General features: G+C 33.9%; 1 protein-coding gene across 1 annotated transcript in view; it reads right to left on the bottom strand.

Moving 5' to 3' along the window:
- The window catches only part of LOC117178605 (adenylate kinase isoenzyme 5), a 77,465-nt gene extending 75,132 nt beyond the window's left edge, over window positions 1–2,333 (bottom strand). Inside the window, exon 1 of the mRNA XM_033370029.1 lies at window positions 2,330–2,333. Coding sequence (XP_033225920.1) covers window positions 2,330–2,333 — 4 coding nt within the window. The remainder of the gene's footprint in view (window positions 1–2,329) is intronic.
- Window positions 2,334–3,939: the final 1,606 nt, after the last annotated feature.

Here is a 3,939-nt window from a genome sequence, read left to right as displayed (position 1 = left end):
ACACACACACACACACACACACACACACACACACACACACACATATGTGTTTCTGCTAATGCGTGTCAGAACTGACGACACAGGATTTGCAGCATGAATAACATGCAAATGAGTCACGAACACTTTTTCCTAGACTTGGATCATCCCCGGGGTCGTATACTCGGAAATATGCGATGAATATTTCATGTTTGTTTATGTATTCTTTTTAATGCAGTCTCTTATAAATTAATTAGATTCAGTAGAATTATGTTGATGGAATTTTTTCTGGAAGCTTAGAAAATGTTGTGAAAGGTTACTACCGGTTCATGAAAAAGGCAGTAATTATACCAACCATTCTAAAACTACGTTACGCTATTTTAAAATTTGCCCCCCCCCCCCTTTTGCTTCACAGATCATCACACAAAGCTTGAACGCGACAGGGAGGGCGTCAAAAAAACGACCGCATCCCCTTTTCAGCATAATTTTTTCTTCGTTTTCATTTAATAAAAACCTAAAACTAAACACAAGACATATAAACATAATATTTTACCAGACTTCGGAGCTTAAAATGTTCTCTAAAGAGGGGTGATAGAAATGCAAAGAGATGTTTTTTTAAGCTAAAACGTTAGAATTAGGACCTATATCTTACAGGAATTCCATATTGAACTTGATGCAAAATCCTGTTAAATAAAACAAGAATCCAACGACCAAATTTGGACCACAACGAATAAACAAAAACCAAAAATCCTATTGTAATCTAAAAAAAAAGAGAGTGTGAAGTCTGAATTAATATCTTTTTCTTATACCCCTTACTGGGGTCGCTTGCCGACTTCTTCTTAGACTGATTTTTTCCTTGGGCCAGAGTTTATAACTTGATGAATTTTCAACGATTTTGTTCGTTTTTTTCATCAATATCGATATTACCAATCACTGATAGATAAATAAGAGAATTAAGACATTCAATTAAGAAACTTCCTTGGATGTGTGTATCCCGTGCATAAATTGCCCAAATTATTCCAGAGTTCCGATCTGGGCCCGGTCGGATTTTCCACATGTGGCCCCAAGGGCGCAGATGATGTGGCTCGCGTCAGACCCACGTCGGATCGGGTTAGGTTAGACAAGATTATGTCAAGTTTTCTGTTATCATCGTGATATTGTTTTTCTTTCATATAACTTAAAATGCCAAAAGCAAATAGTAGATTGCGAGTTCGGAATCACAGAATTGTTGGTGAGATTTCTTATATCCGCAATGAAGGCAAAGGTAAGCTTTAATTTGATAGAATCAACATCAAAATTAATTTCTAGCTTCTGAAGATCTCCAGCAATGTATTCGAGCAAGCGTCGTCATTTTGAGCGCATTTACTATTTATGTAAATAAAAAAATGTTTTCCAGCTTATTATAATCTTATATTTTGTAGCTGATATTCTGAAAATAGAGATCACCTTAGACCAAATGTATGAAATCCATGATTAGTAACATTTTAAATTAAATACTTTATATATTTTCTTGAACATAATCTTACTTTTTAAATCTCACTCCACGTGCCCCGTGTGTATTAGTCAAACAAAAATCATTCCAAAAAAATATTAGAAAGATTCAAAAATATTTATAATTAGAATTCATTTCTGTTTGTGTGTGTAATAGCTCTAAATTTGAACATTGTTTGCCAAAACGTAAAAGTTTTCTTCAAAACGCAAACTCTTATCGACAAATTCAAGAAATACAAACAGATAATATAATGTAGTATATTGAAAATGAGATATAATGTAGAATGAGATATAATGTAGAATAATATATAATGCAGAATAGTGAAAATTTCAAGTTTTGTAAAATGAAAAGATGAAAAAATATTAGTATAAAAACTTTTGAAATTTTACTAATTATAGAAATAAAAAATTAAAGGGGCCATATCTGGGCCAGATCGGGTCCACATTTTGAATATCCCGATCTGGGCCCGGTCGGGTAGGGCGTTTCATTTACGGCCTGGCGCTAGACAGATTGCCCTATCGGGCCCATATTTTTTCAGATCGGGGCCCGACCAGCGCTACACCAAAATTTCTGCACGGGATGCATTGATTTTGAATTTGACCCTTCCTCCTCAAACCCCTTCAAATCAACCCTAAAAACCACCCTTTACCCGATATCAAGTACTTTTCGCTATATTAGTTGTAATCATTACGCTCTTGTAGTAAAAATTCAGTTCATTAACTTTCTTATTGATTGTATTAATAATTGTTTATTATTAAAATGTAAGTTTCGAATTAAATAAAGCAGAAAATACAGTTTTATTTTTAAGAGTTTCAAGAAATTCCATCGAATTCTAATATGTCTTATATGCTTACCACTTACCCATCATTGCTCAAACAATTGGCATTTGTTTAAACCATATTTTCCGATAATATTGTTTTGCAACTATACTCTGCTCAGCGAGAGAATGATCGTCAGGAACGACGAATTTTCGTCCATTTCGCGCAAACTGTCATAAAAGCGTGGCTTAGAGACTTTAAATCTTCAGAAAACTTGCTGCGAATGGCCTGAGTTTTAAGTGTCTGACCTCTCTTTTTCCCAAACGTCATCATTCTTAGATTTATAGCCATAGAAAAAACTTCTAATGCCTGTTTAATATTTGTTAAACACACTCTTTAGGAGGTTTACTTCACTTTTTTCTGAAAAAACTGCGCACTGTCGATCATTCTCTCATTGAACAGAGTATAGTTAGTTCATCTCATGCAGAAAAAGAGAAAATTTTGTCAATTGTGTCACAAAAAGTTAAATTTCCATAATAAATTTTGTTTTATGACATTAAAAGTAATCAACCATATCATTTTTTTCATTTTGCGTAATTAGTTCATATGGTTATGAGGATACTGATAATTTGCGATAAAATGTGAGAAAATGGTTTGAACGATGGAAAATTGTCTGAAAAACTATAATTAGGAGCAATAATTACGACCCATTTCCAGCAAAATAATTAATCCTTCGTGGTTTTCGTGCCATGCTGCAAAAGGGTTCTGGGAGGGAGGGGGTATTAAAAAAATAAATGCATGTCTCACATTTGGAAAATTGTCTTCAATATAAGCCTGTAATTCGCACACGTTACATTTAACCCTTAACTGGCACAACTACTTTTTATTCCGCAAATGGGACAACGGGTGATGTTCACCATACTTGTTCAAACGTGTTTTGCGTAGTCGGTACTGAATATTTTTCCACAAATAAAATTATCTAATGTAGTTTAAGATATGTGCTTTAAAGTAGAATTTCTTTTATAGTAATTAGATTAATTTAAGTTATATGACACATTATCCATTTGATCGAAGTTAGTACGGTTGATTCGAGCTCAACAATTTGTTGGGGCATTTTTACCCATAGTGCCATTTAAGGGTTAAAATTATACATTCCGAATTTTTTTTTCAAATAGCCAAAGTTGTATTCAGGCAATAAAACAGTTTTTCCCTAACAAAACGGTTCTGCTTATTTTTTATATTTCAACAAAGCTGTTGATGACTCAACGAAAGTTCAATAAAAATTGAGTTTATTAAATCCAGAAAAGTTTTATGCAACTACTTTTTTTATTGTCCAATAATAGTAGATTATGTACCTAGGAGTAAAGTTGAACTTTTTACGAGGATGGAGAATTTAATGTCTGAGCCGAAGGCGAGGGCGGTAAAACGGCATCCGAGTATAAAACAATTTTACTGCCGTGGTGCATACGATACCTTATCTGAAATAGGTAGAATAAGAGCTCTTTATCTGTAAAACAGCGCTTGATTGCACCGGTTACGCATACGCATGGGGAGACGTTATAAGTCCAAAATACACTTCGCAGTTTAACGTACACGGAAAAAAGTGCATTAATCTTTCCTGAATTATTTCTATAGTCTTATATTGAAGTGCTTCAATATAAGATCTATAGACCTCAGTTACATAAAATGTAGCTGCAAGTCCCTACTGTGCAA

The sequence above is a fragment of the Belonocnema kinseyi genome, chromosome 8 (genome assembly GCF_010883055.1).
Source record: "Belonocnema kinseyi isolate 2016_QV_RU_SX_M_011 chromosome 8, B_treatae_v1, whole genome shotgun sequence".
In the NCBI taxonomy this organism is placed as follows: domain Eukaryota; kingdom Metazoa; phylum Arthropoda; class Insecta; order Hymenoptera; family Cynipidae; genus Belonocnema; species Belonocnema kinseyi.
This window is presented reverse-complemented; position numbering and strand designations above follow the sequence as displayed.